Source organism: Lupinus angustifolius, chromosome LG01 (assembly GCF_001865875.1).
Source record: "Lupinus angustifolius cultivar Tanjil chromosome LG01, LupAngTanjil_v1.0, whole genome shotgun sequence".
Taxonomy (NCBI): domain Eukaryota; kingdom Viridiplantae; phylum Streptophyta; class Magnoliopsida; order Fabales; family Fabaceae; genus Lupinus; species Lupinus angustifolius.
In genome coordinates, this window is record NC_032009.1 from 271,866 (window position 1) to 289,701 (window position 17,836).

General features: G+C 32.2%; 4 protein-coding genes across 4 annotated transcripts; 2 read left to right on the top strand and 2 right to left on the bottom strand.

The window, feature by feature from the left end:
- On the bottom strand, positions 4,251-4,705 carry LOC109341652 (nuclear transcription factor Y subunit B-5-like). The gene has a single exon (XM_019579619.1). It carries the CDS (start codon positions 4,632-4,634, stop codon positions 4,251-4,253), a length of 384 nt encoding a protein of 127 aa, XP_019435164.1. The 5' UTR covers positions 4,635-4,705.
- On the bottom strand, positions 10,060-11,577 carry LOC109343743. Its single transcript, XM_019582198.1, has one exon. It carries the CDS (start codon positions 11,435-11,437, stop codon positions 10,319-10,321), a length of 1,119 nt encoding a protein of 372 aa, XP_019437743.1. The 5' UTR covers positions 11,438-11,577; the 3' UTR covers positions 10,060-10,318.
- On the top strand, positions 13,035-15,732 carry LOC109343750 (COMPASS-like H3K4 histone methylase component WDR5A). The gene is made up of 2 exons (XM_019582209.1): positions 13,035-13,829; positions 15,098-15,732. Exons 1-2 carry the CDS (start codon positions 13,155-13,157, stop codon positions 15,389-15,391), a joined length of 969 nt encoding a protein of 322 aa, XP_019437754.1. The 5' UTR covers positions 13,035-13,154; the 3' UTR covers positions 15,392-15,732.
- On the top strand, positions 17,135-17,815 carry LOC109332719 (putative E3 ubiquitin-protein ligase XBAT31). Its single transcript, XM_019571477.1, has 3 exons — positions 17,135-17,439; positions 17,559-17,618; positions 17,720-17,815. Exons 1-3 carry the CDS (start codon positions 17,257-17,259, stop codon positions 17,813-17,815), a joined length of 339 nt encoding a protein of 112 aa, XP_019427022.1. The 5' UTR covers positions 17,135-17,256.

The following is a 17,836-nucleotide window of genomic DNA, read 5'->3' on the forward strand; positions in this document are numbered from 1 at the left end:
AGGGTTACCTAACGGGAGAGGAGTTTGGTCAAACTAGATGAAATAAACGAAATGCACGGAGTAAACTCCAGAAGAATCAGCGCTCCAACATCACTTATCCTCTTTATTCTTTATGCAAAAGTGATGCTCCAACTAATTACTCATGCTTCTAATTCTCCTAGTTATGTATAAAAGAAATCAAAGTTACATAATAAACAAACTCCAATTGTTTTTTGAAGTAAAATATTTTATTAAGGAACGTAGAAGAAACCAATATACATAACATAGAAAAAGAGGAATCCATACTTGAATATGAAACCCACCAAACAAAAGCCAAAAAAACAAAACCTAATTGAATGATGTTCTTTAATGATGCTGTATGTTTCTATTTTCAACGTAACATAATTGAATGACATGAAATAGTAATTATTAATGTGTTCCTTATTAATAGCAACCCTTTCAAATAAAGATAACACCCCAAAGGTGATTTCAATTACAGTATTCACTTAAATTCATTTTCCACCGAAGGTAAATTTGAAACAATATTAATTGATAGGTTCATCGCTCTGAATTGCATGCTTATGTGTAAGGTATATATTTATGCTACTTATAAAATCAATCATTAGTTAGGAAAATGTCCACTTATCATACATGTCATTTTCTTATATGTTTAGAAGAATTTATAGTTAGTTTAATCAAATGATATATGATTTTTCTTTATCATATTATCATGCTATAAAATATATAATTGTAAGATGTTGGAAATTTCTTATGATTGGTGAAATACCAATCCTAGGATCTTGAATTTAATGATTCCTTCACATATTTATGAATCAAAGGGTGCAGTGTCATACCTGAATCCATGTTCCTGGATGTGCTTTCAACCAAATCCTTTGATCTACGTTTCTGAAAGAGATGTGGTGTTATGGCATTCCTCAACCAAATCTTTGATTCCTCTTGGGACTTGCGTTTTCACTCTGATGGGGAGAGAAGAAAACTGAATATGATTTGGTGTATTGGGGACCATAACCTTCCTGATGTGTTAACTTATAGGGTTCCCATTATCCTATGGGTTAACCTGATGGGTATCCACCCATTAAGCCCATATCCGTTATAACCTTTTAGAAATCTAAGGGTGTCACTAATTAGATCACTTATAATGTAACCCCGAAAAACCTTAATTAGAAATTTATAATTTCTAACCTAAGATCCAAGCTTTAAGGTTCCTTTGAATACGTACTCTATCTATCTATTCATACATAAAAATAAATATATTTAACAAATTTTCAGTGACTTTCATATCAATAATTGGAAATAAAACGTTTGATATATGCCAAAGTAATTGTATAACCTTTCTCATTATGTTAGAGTCGTCCCACAATCACTAGATTTTGAATTAACGTGAAATAGTGAATGAGACAACCAATAAACAAATGTGAATATCTAGGAGATACAATTACCCACAATAATAAATAAAAAATAATATATAATAATATTTTTATCTTTTTGTTTATTATGAAATTATATTTTTATTATTGAAAATATATGAGAAATAAACATTTGCATCTCTATTACTATAGAGAATCTTTGTTTGAATAATTATGGGTGAAAATGTTTCTTTCTCCCTTCGTCCTATCACAATCACAAGACTAGAAAATACATAAAGAAAAACTTATGGGGAATTCAGACTAAAATCAAGAATAACACGAAATCATCGAATTACCATTAATATACTGCACACATATATGCGTTTAGACTGGGTTTGAAAAATATGGTTTTGAATAAATTTAAATATGTAAATTTAAAGTGAAGTGATATCTACGTATTAATATTTTATTTTCAAATCAAAGTTAAGTAGGATTGGTGTAGAAGTTCAAAAGAGCCTCAGAAAATATAACTTATACATATTCCAAAATAATATTACATAATTGCAAAATAAGATGTTAATACAAAGTCCAAATCACATGTACTTCTTTAAAAATGATTGTGAAAACTCCAAAGGAAAACCAATAACACATATGACTATATTCAATTTAGCTTATAAGAGGCCAATAAGATGTTGATCTTATAGTGTAAAGTTTCGCAAAATTTTCAAAATGATTAAAAAGTTAATGATTCGATTTTGTGACTGACATTTGTTGAGAGAAACAACTACAAATTCCAAATAACTTCTCACCTAAAAGAATGAGAGAATACCATTGATAGTATAAAAAAAAAATAGCAAGATAAAAGAAGATTAGAACAAAAATGTGATTTTGTTTCCACTAATATATCTAGCTTTACATGAATGTAGGAGTACTCACAAAGTTAATGACGCGCATGGTGATTGTGGTGTTGAATGGAATGCAGTATAGGATTCAGCATAGTTTGAACATTGACACGCGTTACTCCAACCAGCCATGAACTAAATATGTTGCGTGTGATCTAAGGCAACCAAATTGAATGCTAAACACATGCCATGAACTTGGTGGCCATGGCAGAATAAACTACATTTTCTCCATTTTTATATCATCACCATATATGTTCAATAACCTGTTAGCAATTTAGAATAGGGAAGAGCAACTATAGTAAAACTCATGCTTTCAAGATCTAATTATCAAGAAGGGTCTCTTTATTCCTTCATATGCATGATATATTATTTTCAAATGATTACCACTTTTCACCATATAAATCATTTTTGTTGGTGAGTGCTTGTGTTTCTAAACTATAACTAATTTGTTTTTTTAAAAAGGATATCTAATTAGTTTATTTAAAAAGGATATCTAATTAGTTTATTACCAGTCAAACCCTTGACCAGACTGCGATCAGGGAGTTTTACATGAGTATGGGAAGAGTGAAGAGTTATAAGTGAGAAACCACGTCTTAAACCAAAATCTTAAGACATTAATTTTATGGACATTTCCTTCTTATAAACTCTTTCATTCCTCCCCGCATATCCAACAAGAGAGGGAAAAAATCATATATTAAGGAGATAGACATTCAAAGAATTATACAAGTATATTTGTTATGAAGGGATGTGACTCACATTTGATAAAAAGATTTTGAGTATTTTAAGTGTAAAGAAGATTCATATTGTGCAAAAATATGAGTTAGAGAATCGTAATGTGAATAAACATATAAACCTAATACCTCAAATTTAATATAATGTCATAGTTACATGTTTCTTTCACTTAAGTAATAAAATAGCACTTAATCTCATGAAGATCTTCCAACAAATTTTTGTAGAATGTGGTCCCAATCCTTAACCTAGAATAATTTGTTTCGCAAAATGATTAATTTAATACTGTGAAAATTAATGGATTTGACTTTTCAAGCTAAAACTTTCTTTATTGTTTTCTAACGAAAACCATAAAAACACGTATTAACGAGACCATTAATTAATTTTGATTTAACAATTATCTATCGCAAATAAACCTAGAAAGTGGTTCTTTTTGGAAGCATTGCCCAACTTATTAATTAATTGAAAACTCTATAATGTGAGCACAAATCAAAAGAAAATACTAGACAGGATTGATTCAAGTGGTGTATATTTAACTTTTTTTTAAATAAGGTTTTGGGTTTGAGTCTTGCGGATGAAAAAAATTTGCTTTAGCCTCACATAACTACTATGGATGTTTCCGTCTCGAAGAAATTACATCAAGTACGAAGATAAAGAAAAAAAAATCAAAAGACACTTTTAAGAAAGTGACTTTGTACCGTTTTTTTTACAGATTGAGGTTCCAAATGACTAAGTGAGATTCGAACAAGATAAGGAAAACAAATCTCTTTCATGGATCTTTCAGGTTAGAAACTGATAATGAATATCAATCTTGGGAATTTATCACTATGAATGGAAGCCATAGCAAATTCCTATAGATTTTCTTGTATGAAACTCAGATAAAATGTACATGGGAATTTACAAACTGAACTATTTCTTATATAAAACATGTTATGAAATCAATTGCTATCAATTACTGAATTATTTCTACAGAATCAAGGCTAGGATTCATTTGTCTAATGTTTAACAAATCATTTCTTCAATCTGAACCAACATATACAAAGTACACTATTCCTTAATATGCAAATTGAAGAACTATTGATGAAACTTAAGAACCAGAAGGATAATCATTAAGTCAAAGCAGACATGCATATATATATATATATATTCTAAAATAAACAAGAAGCAAGGAATCTAGGTAGCTAACTAGTTATTGATTCAATTAAAGTGAGTTAAGAGAAGAAAATTATTACATTAATTATGAGAAGCTGAAATGAAACACACTCATAGAACATTATCCTTGTCTTTGAGGGCTATTTCCTCTTTCTTGATTAATTGTTCTATCAACTTCTAACTCTCTATATCTATGCAAGTACCTTCTCATTGGTTCTGCATAATCATCAAAACCAAGTGTCCCCAAGGCCCAACATATATCATCTCCATTCACAGTCTTTCTCCTTTCTTTTCTGCATCTTTCTGATGCCTCACTTGTTACAAACCCTATGAACTCTGACACACATTCTTGCATTGTTTCCTTCGCTTCCTTCGATATTTTTGCATTCTGAGGCAATATCTGCTTCATTATCCGACCAACATTCGCTATTGGCAACAACCTGTCTTGTTCCTTCATCCCTCCACCATCTTCATTAGAGCAACTTCCTCCAACGTTGTCCACCATCTATCTATTTCCTAGTAATACACAAAACTCTCTCTCTCTCTATCTATCTATCTATCTCCAAAATAATTTGAGAATCAAGGTTACATAGAATACTACTATATATAGAGTGTCTTAGATAATGTTACCAACAAGTTTACAAAGTACTCAATTTTTGTTGATTTCCCACATGTATTTTTGCACCGGAAACAATCTTGTCCGAACAGAAAATATCTATAAATAGGTATTTTTTTCATACACAAGACTCGGACCCAAGACCTTGCTTAAAGGAAACCAAACATGTATCACTTGAACCAACACTCGTTGGTTACAAAGTACTCAATTAACCCAGACGGCTAGAATTATATTGTGGGGTCTGATGCTGCATCTCTATCAATTGGAGTACACTAAACATACACTGCACATTCATTTTTTGTTGAAATTAAAACTTAGACAAAGCCTTCACAGAATAATCTTTGTATTTAATTGGGTGCCGATTGTGTTAATGGATGCTGAGAAGGCTTATGGGTCAGTTGAAAAGAGTGGAAATCAATAACAAATTATAGCCCTTGCGCGCTCTAACACATAACTAAAGCGATGTTTTTTAGTATTATATTAAAGGTTAAGAATATGTAATAGATCAACCAATGACATTATAGTAACATGTTTTAGGGGATGATGTGAGTTTTGAGCGTGATGAGAGTTTTATATATTTGAAAAGTTCATTTGATTAAACTAAATATTTTTTAAATAAAGGTTGTCTTTCCGTTAATTACTAAAGACTTATTTATACAAGAGAAAAGAATCTTGTAAAGCAAGTAAAGAAAGAGTTTGATAGGTTTTGATCAAAGGGACTTCGATTAAAGTATCTTGCTTAATTATGATGGGTTTTGAGCTTCACATAATACTTATATTTACTGAACTACTGATGTATATGTATTAGCAACTTCACATGTATAAATTGTTGATATAAACATTACTCATCCAAAAACACACAAAATAAAAGCGAGTTATTAACTTATATTTATCTTGTCATAGCTTACTAATTTATAGTATTTACATACATCAATTAATCATATAATTTCACATGCTTACAGAAACTCAGATCTTGAGTCATATATTCTCAGTATTTCTCACATAGTTGAATGAACTCAGTTCTCTTACATAAGAATTTTATACATGAAAAACACGGTTTTTATGTCATGGTAATGTATACTTTAATTCAGTTTAAAAAAAATCCACACTAGTTATTAAAATATTAACAATATTGAATTCTTACCTTATTATCTCATGTTGACAATTTTTTTTGTGAAGTATTATTATTTTTATTTTAAATTAAGAACATAGTTCAAAAGTTAGTATATATTTTGCTTGGAGAAAATTTAGATGAGTTGGTTTTAAGGGTTCAATCAGGTCATAGCAGAAACCATAAATATATTTATAGATTATTTATCCACCATGTCATAGCAAAAATTATTTATTAATTAAGACTTAAAGTAGAAACTTTCCGTTTTATTTTATTATAAATTTTGATTAAGATAGGGAATGATCAATTACTAACATTAAAGCCCATTGATCAATAAGTGCTTACTCACAGATTTTAATTTGTATTTCGCAAAACTGTGATATGCTGAATAAGTTATTATCATAAGAAAGTGGAAGTGTGGCGTGATACTAATATATATATTTTATAAAGGATGACGTGACAATATCAATTATGCACTAAATAAAACATCAAAGTAAAAGTAGTTTTATTTAAATTTACAATGCAATATATATTATTTATACTATTATTTATTATTTATTTAGTGTAAATTGTAAAATAATAATTATATATGAATGACGATTATATAATAACAATATTTAAATGCACTCCAGCTGAGTAGTTTTCTTAGGAATTATTAGGAACGCAGCGAATCCATCTGTCAATGAGTTCCTAGGTTGTTGGGATTTTCCACTTTTAGTTGCAAATTCAATGGTATGGGATGAAGTATAAATAAACCACTGTAAAAACCGTATTATACCTTCTGGTTGAATCGGTAAACTAGTGAATCTATCCCAATACTGATACGATATAATAATTATATCGATCATATAATTATACTGGTCAAAAATAATCATACCGACTAGTTTTAAAAAAAAAAACAAAAAAAACCGCAAAATCCTCGTTATAATAGAAACAAACAAAAACAAATAAGTTTTACCTAATATAATAAAGATATTTCATTGTAGTTCTAAAAACTGCTTTATTTATTTCAAAAAAACATGTGGATATAATACGAATAATAATAACCACACTAAGTTTGCCACATGACCTATGTGAGTGAATATATATATATATTAATTTAATTATTATAATTGTGCAAAAATATTTAGTGAAAGAGTATCACATTAGTTTAATCTTAGTGTATGTGATGATGCATACATCTCTCCATAAGACAAGTGGAATATGATGCTAATAATCGTGAATGAAAAACACATTAGCCAATTTCTAATCGTCCACATAATTAAATTTATTAACCCACCAAGAGTTGTCCAATAGGTTAATCATTTGCTTATTATGGTTATTTTGATCACCACTAACCATGCTATAGACGTATTAGACCCATTTTAATATCATGTTTAAGGTTTTGTTTTACACATCTTATTAAAAAAAGCTGCAAAGACAATGATATCTTTTCACCTTTTTTGTTGTAAGGAACTAATTTCTTTCGAGATTTGTTATCGTCTCTCCCAACAAGTATCACTCGAAAGAATCAAACTCTCGACTAATTGACTAGTTGATTAAATGGGACATATTTCATAAAATAAGCTAATTGGTAATTAATGAGTGTAAACAACTTAAAAAATTTCTAGCTTATAAGCAACAACTCATTCCAAATATTTTATTAAATCAAGGCAGGTAGGTGCTTTTTTTTATTAAAATAAAACCAATCAGATAAGATTGGTGACTTATTTTCTTTTTCTCCAAATAAATTTGTTAACTTATATTGCCAAATATAAGACAAGGGAAAATTGGTGGAATCAACTAATTAAAGCAAATCTAATAAAAAATAAACCTAGAAATCCACAAAGTTTTGGCTCATTCTTCAACCAGATACAAAATCAATGCATGTCTTCACATTATGAATAAGGTTAAGGTGGACCATGGACTCCACTCTCCACTCTTTTTTTCAAAAACTTTTATTCATGCAGCAAAAAAAGTATATAGCTTAATTAGGCTACGAGAAATTTATAACTATATATACGATGTGTCTAATGTTGTTTAATAAACTAATGAGGATGAAGGTAAGTGGATACGTTAAAAAGGAAATATTGTGAACTTCCTTAGACCCAGTCACTTACAAAAAAGAGAGTATTAATTAGTTCAATAATGTATAGATAGGAGAGTACAATAATATGGATAGAGATCTCCTATCCCGACCCATGTTTCCGTTTATGTTTCAGACCAATTAAAATATGTCATTCAATTAAATAAAAAAATTATACAAACAAAATTATATTAGTTAGTATAAATCTGTTGGACAGAAACATGAAGAAACAAAATTTTTGGAACAGAAGATCTCTATTGGAGTAATGTGCACTATCAGTTAACTGAATGAATGTTAGCTCTTCTAAGTAATTGAAGAAGCGATTAATGTCATCAATGGAACATTGCCAAAGGGCAAAAGCCATTATTCCTTTGCATGGAGTCAACTAATATAGGGCCTGCAAGCTTTTCATTTTATCCACTCAGAGTAAGGGCACATCCATAATGGTAAAATAAACAAAAATGTTTACGTTTCTTTTACCTTTCATTCATTATGAGATTCGGGAGCTACTTAAATAAGAACAATTCTCATAAAAATTGTGAAAACAATAAATTTGGGTCTTATAACCAATCACGGATGATTAGGATTAAAACTTAGTTACTGGTCATGATAGTCATGTGCATGTATCTTTTAATCTTAACTGTTCAATCAAAACTTAATGATATATATTAAATATTCTCATTTTCATTTCTCACAATAACGCATGGTTCTTATGTGAGTAGCTCCCATATATACTCATTTTTTTTAAGGATGTTTATATTTCCATCATTTAGATCTGTTTAATATAAAAGTTATTTGTGGTTCATTTTGATTCACTTGGGTGAAAATATTAGATCTGAATCCTATCCAATTATAAAATTACTTTTGATGTGAATGTGGTTCAATTCAATTTGCCACTTGCTTAAGTTTGTGCTGTTGGCTTGGGAAAGAGGTGAATGTGAGTTCAATGACTTAGTTGAATGAAAGAAAATGATAATGTAAATGTAAATCAGAATTAAACTATAGCATTTTATAATTCTACACTCTCCTTGTCCACTAAATGAAGTAGATAATTGGAGAATAACAATGCAGATATATACAGAGAAGAAACACATCATAGAAAGGTTGCCACAATATAGAATTTATAAACATCTACACATTCTCAACATTAAGAAAAAACCATGCAATGTGTCTCTTATTTAAAAAGATATCGAAGGTCATGCACGAGTTTTTGCGAAGAGATTTTCAGACATCGAAAGCTGCATATGCAGTACGAGATTTGCCTGTTTGCAGTATGAAATTCAAGTACTCTTGCTCAAACCTACTTTCAATCTGCCACCTGAAGAAACTGGTTCCTTGCCTGGACTTGTTAATTGAATAACTCAATGGAAGAATGAAGCGTTAAAGGAATAATTAATAAAACGCACATTAAGGTAAACATTCAAGAAATTGTGAAAGCTATGAATCGAAACTCTGTATTGTTGATCCGAATATCTCAATTTTCACTCATCGAACAGCTGACCGCACTCGGATATATTCTTTTCAGATAAGAAAGAAACTCTTCAAACCAGAATGACTTATAACAGTTCAGAAGGGTACCAATCAACAAAAGAGATACTAACCTGGAAAAAACATATAGCTAAAAACAAATGACAAGATCCACAAGAAAATTTATAATATCAGGGACAAAGTCTAAAAACTCAACCAATGTACAAACGCCAAGAAACAATTAGTTTATTTAATAGCTATTTCACTCAAAGATCCTTTGACATATCTTCCCATTTCACTACTACAAGACATTATAGTAAAGCATCCCTAAAGCTGGAACAACTTTTCTCATCAAGTGTTAACTCGTCCTATTTCGTGCCAGAAAACCTATACTATTCAAACCATATATATTTTCAGTAACAGGAACCGATTATTCGATCACTCAGATTTCCCTTAGGCCAGACAAGGCTTTCTAATATTTTATAAATTTTGCTTGGTCTGAAATTGAATTTCCAACATATGGAAATGGAGCTATTGTTCACCTTCTTGCTCCCCAAGCTCAACAGTTAAAAATGTTGGAAATTCAAGCCGCATTCCGAACCTATAATATTTCTGTTCTGGGATATATGGCATGAATCCATCCACTTCTTTGAAAAATGACATATAAGGAATGAAACAAAACCGTTTATTCATACATTTGAATCAATCACTTATATAATGTAAAGTTACTGATACAGATCACAAAATATGAAGTTACTAATACAGATGAGAAATATGGGTCTGTGACTAGCATTTCCAAAAGAGCAAATGATGTATGAAACAATTCAATCAAGTTAGTAAAAACCTAGACTTATATAGGAGCAGAAACAGTACTACCATGAGACAAATCAACAAAATAAAACCGGAGTAAGCCAAAATTTGTAATCGAAGTTAACTATCTGACAGATGCTGAAGTTCTTTCTGGTAAAGCTTTAATAGCCGAGATGCATCCTCCTCATCAAGGCATCTCACAAATTTCTCCAGGAACATATGCTCGGATAAACCAAACGGCGTAACCAAGCTAGCATCCTTTTTCATCAAACCTTTGGACAGAAGTTCCTTGACAACAGAAGCCCTTGGAATAAGCCTTTTCTCCAAGCTATATCCAAAAATCACCGGTGCTCTGAGAAGAGCTGAAGGATCCCAACCGAGCTGACCGACCCAAAGACTAATCACTCCATTGAGTTTATCCTGAGACCGAAGCATAAACTGTGGCAGCCTCTTAAAAGCTTCTAAAACTTCTTGTTCAGACCAACCCCATGTCTTAAAGGCATCAATTTTAGCATCCCACTTAGATTTAGTAATAGCCTTTTTCGCCAATATAGCTACGCTAAAACTTGCCTTGGAAGGATCAAAACCCATATTCTTAACCTCATCCAATACTTCTCCAAAATCACGAGAGCATAGTACAGTAAGCCTAGTACGAAACAAATTATAAATATTCGAGTCTGTGACACCTTCATCAATCAACAACTGAACATTCTGTTGAACACGTGCATCAGAAATTGAAGTAGGACAAGCAATAACACAAGCAATGGCTCTCTGATCAGAAGGGCAGAATCGTCTTACAAATTGAAAAGCAGGGATTATATGATTATCAAGGCTCTTACGAAGAAAATCAGGGTTACGAGACACAGTGAGAATAATATCAGAAGGTGTAGCACCTTTTGATGATAAAAATTGAAACTTTGGCAATACCCTTTTGTTGGGGTCGCATATGAGAAGTTCCGGTGCCCTACGCATAACGCTGTGTATCTGGGCATCGGTGAAACCCTGTGTTTTGAAGAATGCGATGACTGAATCGGCTTTTTTAGGGTTATCGAAATTAACTCTTTTGGATGCTTTTAGAGCGGTTTCTAGTGGGAAGGAACATTTGGTTATGAGATATGAAACAGTGAAAGGATTTTCCTTTGAAGTTGTTGAGAAGAAATTGGGAGTCAGAGAAAATGGTGATGAAAGTGAGAGGTTCAAAATGGATCTGAGACGTTGAGAGTTCAAAATGAGAGACATTGATTGATTCAGTGAGAAAATCGAATATGTGGTGGTGCTCCAGTAATTTATGTTCTGGAACCTTCTCCACCGTCTATGACCTATGAGCACCGCGGCGCCACCAACCAAAACCACTGTAACAGCAACGCCCAAGAAGAACGCTTAAACACCAATATTAAAAAAAAAAAAATATATATATATATATATATATTAGTGTATGAGTTTTATATAATATCACTATATTATTTCTGTAAGTATATAAATGGATGATAATTAATAAATGTCTTTATGGTATTATTTAAATTTGAATGAAACAAAATAAGTAATGTGATTATTTGATTAATTCAACAAGTGTTGGTTCAAGTGATACATGTTTGATTCCCCTTAAGCAATGTATTGATTCGAGTTTATGGATTAAAAAAATATCTGTTAGGAAAGTTAGCCCCACATACTTGTGGATGTTTCGAGCTCGTACAAGATTGTCTACCGTACGAGATAAATGTGGGAAACAATAAATAAATAAATAATTGACTTGATGCTAATCTTTCATGCTGTTTTTTATGGTTGTAGTTGTCCACGATTGTCAGTGTTAGACAGATTTTGGCACTTGTTGGTGAGATCAATTTGGCATTGAAAGTGTCTCATGTCATGATATGAATTCTCAATAATGTACTCGTGTGATTCGATGGAAGCCTCTAGTAGATGGATTATTAGGGTGGTCTTGCATTATGGTGTATGCTGAACTTTGGTTTGGAGCATTTTACAAGGCTTCAGGTTGCTATTAGTCTCATTTTTACAATGATTGTGGTTGAACCATGCTCCCAAACCCCTGTGCAGTTCATCTAGCACGGTACTTGTATCAAGTATTCAGTGTATGAAATAAAAGAATTCAGTCTTATCAAATAAATTTATGTGACTTTGAAAATTTTCATTTCTCCTCGTTCTCTTTCAAAATTTAATTCCTAAATATACGCTAAATATAATTATTAAATATTATTTTGACCAATTAAATCTTCTCCCACATGAAGGGATATAAAAGAGTGGGAGAACAAACGTAGAGTACAGTTGATTTTCACGTTTTTGGTTGTTCAAACCCTTCATTTCAGAAGATATAATATATAAATGAGGAAAGATTCACTTAGGAAAACCAATGACTTGAATTAATGAGTAAATCTAAACCATCAGATATATATAGAATTGATAACTAAGATGTGAAGTAAATTTAAAAAACTTACTCTTAAAGTAAATAGATCTCTCCTCTAAATAAATTGCAAAATTCCAAATAAGTGTTTTCAGTTTGGGCCGAGATAGCCCAACCAGGGAATGCACCAAGGAGAATTCTTATTTAGGTCAAGTTGAACCAATCTTACCAAACCCCTTAGCAGGCTCAATAGAGTGGGCACCATTTTTAACACCCTCAATTTCAATTTAATAACTTTTCTATATTTGAATCTCTGAATCATTATCTTTTTATCGTTGTTGATATAACTTGAATATGATTATCTAAATTTTATTTGTAGATATTGTTTTATAATCTTATAATAAAAAATTCATACAAAGTCCACGCCTGTGTGTTTCTCTATATATAAAAAAATAAATCACAACTAAAATGTGAATTGATTGGGACAAGTGACAAATGAGGTCCAAGAAAAAAATTGACAGATAAATCCTTAAAGCTAAACCCTCAGTATAATTGTGGAAGCTAATAATCTGAAACGACGTTAAGAGAATAACGAAGATGACAACGACGGAGGCATCAGAAACGTTCAAACCCTACACTCTCTCTCAAACCCTAACCGCCCACAAGAAAGCCGTCTCCGCCGTCAAATTCTCCTCCAACGGCCGCCTCCTCGCCTCTTCCTCCGCCGACAAGACCCTCCGCACCTATGCTTTCACCAACTCCGACTCCGATTCCGACAGCCTCACTCTCTCTCCAATGCAAGAATACTCCGGCCACGAACAAGGCGTCTCCGATCTCGCTTTCTCATCTGACTCCCGCTACATCGTCTCCGCCTCCGACGACAAAACCCTCCGCCTGTGGGACGTTCCTACAGGGTCCTTAATAAAGACCTTAACTGGCCACACTAACTATGTCTTCTGTGTTAACTTCAACCCTCAGTCAAACGTCGTCGTTTCGGGGTCGTTTGATGAAACGGTTAGGTTATGGGATGTGAAGAGTGGTAAGTGTTTGAAAGTGTTGCCTGCGCATTCTGATCCTGTAACAGCCGTTGATTTTAATCGCGATGGTTCGCTTATTGTTTCAAGTAGCTATGATGGGTTGTGTAGGATTTGGGATGCTTCAACTGGTCATTGTATCAAGACTTTGATTGATGATGAGAATCCTCCTGTTTCTTTTCTCAAGTTTTCACCCAATGCTAAGTTCATTCTTGTTGGTACTTTGGACAATAATCTGGTAATTTTTGTTTCAGACTAATCTACTGCAAATTTTGTGTTTTTTGTTTTTTGTTTTTTCTGCAGCCAAATTTTGGAGTCAATTTTGTGTTTTTTGTAGTTTTAATTCAATCATGTGATTACAACGGTGTCGTTCTATTTCATCATAGGTAGTGTTTGGTATCACACTTATTTTTAATGGTGACTTACACATGTTAATATTAGGGGGGAAATGACCAGGGAAATTAGTATGTTATATTCAGAGTATTTCACTTGTGATGAAGGTAGAAAAATTGCATTTTCACATTTTTAGGTGGCAACAATGTTTTTACATTCCTGGGCATCACATTCCAGGTGTGGGATATCAAATTATGATTATTAAACACCAGAGAGCATACACTATGTGGGACAACACTGTGTCTGTGTACCCTTTTGTTATACTAATGATTTGATGGGAGAGGCAGATAATAAAAATAAACATGTGTAGAACAGTATGAAACTACGGCGAGGGTGTTTAGCTTTGGTGTACGAATAAGGGAACTAAACAAAAGTGCTGTGTAAAGTTGATTTGTTCTCTTTTCTGTTGGTGTTCGGTCTCTTTAGATTTTATAGCAACGCTGACAAATTTGCTTGAACATTCAAGCATTTTTGTGTGTGCGTGGTAGGAATGTGTTTACACTTACATCCTAAGATGGTGTACTTTTATTTCAACTTGAAATTCATTTTATTGTATGCTACTAAGACCTGTGATGAATGTTACACTAGACATAAGGGAATTTAGATTTTTGAGAATTGTTGTTTTTTGTACAATATTCTAGACAACATTTGAATTACATGAGTATGGATGAATATCAAACTATCACATGTTGCGTACAATATCAAATGTCAATGTAACTTCTTGTCCCGGATACATTATGCAATTAACCGAATTTTCCCAACAGTGTGTTGTGAATTTGTGATCAGATTAGAAACTTTCAATGTCTTGCTAAACCTGTGGGATGGTAGTGTTATGGAGTTGAGAAAACGGAGATTTGTTTTTCCCAATTTCCAATAGTAAATCTGCACTTCAGCACTTGAGCTTCATTTTGAAATTCTTTCTCTAGACTCATTTGATGAGTAACCAACTTTGTAGCTCATTTTTTTATGGACAAAGTTTTTGACGGGAATGGGGAGGGGACTTCATAGCTCAATTGGCTACAAGTTACTTTTTCCCCTGCATGCTTCATCATTCATTGCTTTAGTGTACATTTCCATTTTTTTTACTTACATGGAGTTTTTCTTTCCCCACAGAGGCTTTGGAATTATTCAACCGGGAAGATTCTGAAGACTTACACCGGTCATGTTAATTCAAAATACTGCATTTCCTCCACTTTTTCTATAACAAATGGGAAATATGTTGTTGGTGGGTCAGAAGATCATTGTATATACTTGTGGGATTTGCAGACAAGGAAAATTGTTCAGAAATTGGAAGGGCATTCGGATCCTGTTATATCTGTGTCTTGTCATCCTACAGAGAACATGATTGCTTCTGGTGCTCTTGGTAATGACAGAACTGTGAAGATTTGGACTCAACAGAAAGACTAATTTAATTTGGTCTCCCAGTTAATGCTCCTGTGGATTAATGAAACTTGAATTGGGTGAAAGAAACTGATTTCTGATGAAACCTTTATCTCATTTTACAGTTGAGGAAGGTCCAAAATTTCTAGAGCATTCCACTTTGGGGTAGAGTATTATGTTGGACTGGTTGGGTTGCTTATGTATTTGTGGTGTACCTGTACTTTTCTAGTTTGTTAAATATAGAAGCTTGATTAAAAGATAAAGTTCTAAGGGTAGAACCCACTTAAATATGTGGCATACAAGTTTTTCAATGCTGGATTGTTTCTATGCCTAAGTTAGAGTATTTGAGGACTTTTTATACTGGATTATAAAGTCCATCTTCTGAGTTCCCTCTCCTTAATTTTTGAATCAAACCAACAGAAACTTAAATGTCATCATATATACCCATTTGTTCACATTTGTCTTTAATTCTTTCTATTCATATCATTGTTATTCCAATTGCCAAAAATATATTCATTAGGTACATAGCAAATCTGAGCTTCCAATTTGAAGAATAATAGTAATGAATTTGATTTTTTACTTGTTTTAAGATCGGACGCAATTGCACATTTTTTATTGATTTTTGTAATAAATGATTTTTTTAATAGGACTCATCTGTTTTTATTTCGCACTTGGTCTAGAAAATATATTCTACCATTTTCTTTCAACTGCTTCATCACAAAAAAACTAAATTGGATCAATTGTTGAGTGAATATCTTAACATCTAAAATGTGAATAGTTTGATTCATCAGAGCGACAATTGTTGGGATGGTCAGTAATACATTTCGAAAATGATTAATTTCTTATCCAAAATATGAAGAAATATCATTAGTAGTACAAAAAATATTATTGAGTGAATATTGTAAATTACAATGCACATAAGAGTTAATATCTTATTTTGTCATTTGTCTTATAGAAAGATTCAGTTACTCCATATTTGAACTATAAATTCTTTGAAAATTTAATTGTTTAGATCTATTCACTAATTTAAAGTATTAAATTTTGCTAGAATTGTAACTAAGATGTAAAGTAAATTAAAAACTTACCTCGAAAGTAAGTGGATTCCTTGTCTTTATTTAATAGTGTAGAAAATTATAGAAGTATAAATATTTTTATATATTTGAAGTTTTGGTAACTGAAAAATATACTAAAAAATAATTGAATATTTAAATTTATTTATTTAATACAATTACTTTTTACTTTAATTAAAAAACTATGTAATTTTTGTTTTTTGAAAAATCCTTGAATTCATTGTTGTTCAGTGTGACGCAGTATCTCCTCGTCCTCTCTTTCCTTAGATGATTGGAATCTTCAGTGCCACGTGTCACTATCATTCTTCACGCTCCGAATGCGCGTGACGAAAACACCTTTCTCTCTCTCACACACTAAAAACTCGTAATATTATATTATTTAATTAATAGTTTATTTTTATTTATCTATTTTTCTATCTTTCTCTTCTCTCCACTCTAATCTATATATCAACAAGACGCAAGAGAAGAATTATTCACTTTTTCATTTTTTTCTTCTATAATTTGCTTTCTCTCTCTTCTCAGCATTACAGTATTCAGAGCCATGAAATCTTCTCATATTTCTTAACGCACAGGTACCACTCTCTCTCTCTCTCTCTCTCTCTCTCTCTCTATATATATATATATATATATACTTGCCAAGTTGCCATTCATTGTTACTCACAACTACAAACTTGAATGTCAGAAATTAATTAATTTATTTATTCATTCATTTCATTTATTTATAAAACTCAGTCATCAACTACTTGGGTGACACACCCATAGAGAGAGAGAGAGAGAGAGAGAGAGAGAGGTGAAATTTCTTGACATCCCTGAACCACCATCATGGGTCAGGGTCTGAGTTGCAGAGCTAACCACAATGAACACGGTCTCTTCACTGCGGTCCAGCATGGTGACCTTCAAACAGTGGCAACTCTTCTTCAAGCTGACCCTTCTCTTTTGCACCACACCACTGTCTATGATCGCCACTCTCCTCTTCATATTGCTGCTGCCAATGGCCAGATCCAGGTCTACCCTCTTTTCAACTTCTCTTGCCTTCAACTCACGCACTAAATTTCTATTTTTTATTTCTGGGTTTCTCTCAAGTTTTTAGCTTTTCCTCACATTCTTTTCTGGGTACGTTTCAGATTCTATCAAGGCTTTTACATGGATCTGTTAACCCAGATGTTTTAAATCGTCAAAAGCAGGTTACTTTAACTTCTATTCCCTATTTGTCTTCTTTGTTTCTTCTTCTTCTTTTGCATCAATGTGTTTATTCACCTTCATTGCATTATTTTGAATGCTTCAGACTCCGCTTATGTTGGCAGCAATGCACGGTAAAATCGATTGTGTGGAGAAGCTCCTTGAAGCTGGAGCTAATGTAAGGTTTCATTATAGGGCGTGACGATTCACTCTCTCAAGTCTC

Coding starts and splice junctions, on each gene's coding strand:
- LOC109341652 (XM_019579619.1), bottom strand. CDS start 4,634: ATGGTGGACAACGTTGGAGGAAGTTGCTCTAATGAAGATGGTGGAGGG.
- LOC109343743 (XM_019582198.1), bottom strand. CDS start 11,437: ATGTCTCTCATTTTGAACTCTCAACGTCTCAGATCCATTTTGAACCTC.
- LOC109343750 (XM_019582209.1), top strand. CDS start 13,155: ATGACAACGACGGAGGCATCAGAAACGTTCAAACCCTACACTCTCTCT. Junction 13,830..15,097: donor GTACTTTGGACAATAATCTG/GTAATTTTTGTT, acceptor CTTTCCCCACAG/AGGCTTTGGAATTATTCAAC.
- LOC109332719 (XM_019571477.1), top strand. CDS start 17,257: ATGGGTCAGGGTCTGAGTTGCAGAGCTAACCACAATGAACACGGTCTC. Junction 17,440..17,558: donor CTGCCAATGGCCAGATCCAG/GTCTACCCTCTT, acceptor GGTACGTTTCAG/ATTCTATCAAGGCTTTTACA. Junction 17,619..17,719: donor TTTTAAATCGTCAAAAGCAG/GTTACTTTAACT, acceptor TGAATGCTTCAG/ACTCCGCTTATGTTGGCAGC.